Source organism: Rhagoletis zephyria, unplaced genomic scaffold (genome assembly GCF_001687245.7).
Source record: "Rhagoletis zephyria isolate East Lansing unplaced genomic scaffold, Rhagoletis_zephyria_1.1 Rzeph_scaffold_72487, whole genome shotgun sequence".
NCBI classification, from domain to species: domain Eukaryota; kingdom Metazoa; phylum Arthropoda; class Insecta; order Diptera; family Tephritidae; genus Rhagoletis; species Rhagoletis zephyria.
Window position 1 is genome coordinate 1 of NW_016229536.1, and position 1,269 is coordinate 1,269.

At 42.0% G+C, this 1,269-nt stretch overlaps 1 protein-coding gene across 1 annotated transcript; it reads right to left on the minus strand.

Moving 5' to 3' along the window:
* Positions 1-6: 6 nt before the first annotated feature.
* LOC108357212 (protein gooseberry-neuro-like) lies at positions 7-946 on the minus strand (the record flags this gene model as incomplete). Its single annotated transcript, XM_017608304.1, has 2 exons — positions 895-946; positions 7-288 (listed from the first exon to the last, which is right to left on the minus strand). Coding segments are annotated over exons 1-2 (334 nt in total), but the record flags the coding sequence as incomplete, so codon positions are not given.
* Between the last annotated feature and the right edge of the window lie 323 nt (positions 947-1,269).

Genomic DNA, 1,269 nt, shown 5'->3' on the forward strand with positions numbered 1-1,269 from the left:
AACTGAATATACCCGGATTCGCTTTACGCAACTCCTCGATACGCGCCTCAATTTCCGGCGATGTGACTTTCGGTTTGGAACCGCCTATTACACCCGGTCGTATTGAGCCAGTTTCCTGATAACGATTCAAAATTTTCGATACACAACCATGCGAAACGCGTAGCTGGCGGGAGATCACACAAGGTCGTATGCCATTGGCGGCCATTTCGACAATTTTCAAACGAATATGATTCGGTAGCGGTCGCCCGTTGATGAATACGCCGCCAAGCTGATTGACGCGACCTTGACCTGTATAAGAAGTGTTTCGTTTATAAGATTGTAAGTTAATAAACTTTTTGTGTAAATAAGTTGGCATTTTCATAAATTACACTTATTTCCATGTACATATACAAATTATAACTTTGGTATGATGTTGGTAAATACAAGAAAAGAAGAGATAAACCCAGAAGAAGTTGTACCTAAATTATCAGAAAGACAAGCTGACTGAGCCATGTCCATGCCCATCTGTATGACTGTCCGTCTTAATTTTTTGACTGAAGTTTGGTATGGATGCTGGGACACTGCGGTGTTCAAAGCATCGAACTGGCTATTGAGTTGTCCCAACCAATTTTAGGGCCAAACATAGCGGGAACATTCGGTACTGACGCCTACGAAACAACCTGAATAGGACTGACGGGGTGGAATGGGTCGGGTGTTTTGAGAATGGACGAGGTACACTCTCTTTCTCTCTATAAACTGCTAAGGTTTATAAAATAGTCTGGTAAATTTGCAGAGCAGCAATAAATTCCCACCCAACCGTCTTTGCATAGCTTTTAAATAATCTTTTTATACCTTAAATACAATGGGCAATATTGCCTGAGTGCTTGGAAATTTTATTTTATTTTTGGAGCTTACCGCCACCCACAATTCCAAGCCTTTCCATTCCAATGTCCTTAGCAAGATGCATATTGATGTCTTTTTGTGCGGAAAACAGTCACGATTTTAGCACGAAATGTGTACTCAGTTAGGAGCATAATATAACAAGTAATTCTGCATCACTGATCGTTTTTTGAGCTTTGACAGTCTCAGTAAATAGGCGATATATTTTAGAGAGGTACATTTTTTGGAACTGCCGCTGGATCTCATTAGACTCGCGAAGCCGGATCTATCGATTCTGGTGGGTGTACTGACAGGCCACATCCTCATCGGGGTACACGCAGTGACAATAAATATCGCACCAGACCCTTTATTTTGCTGCTGCGCGGAGGATGTCCAGATGGAATCACGTCA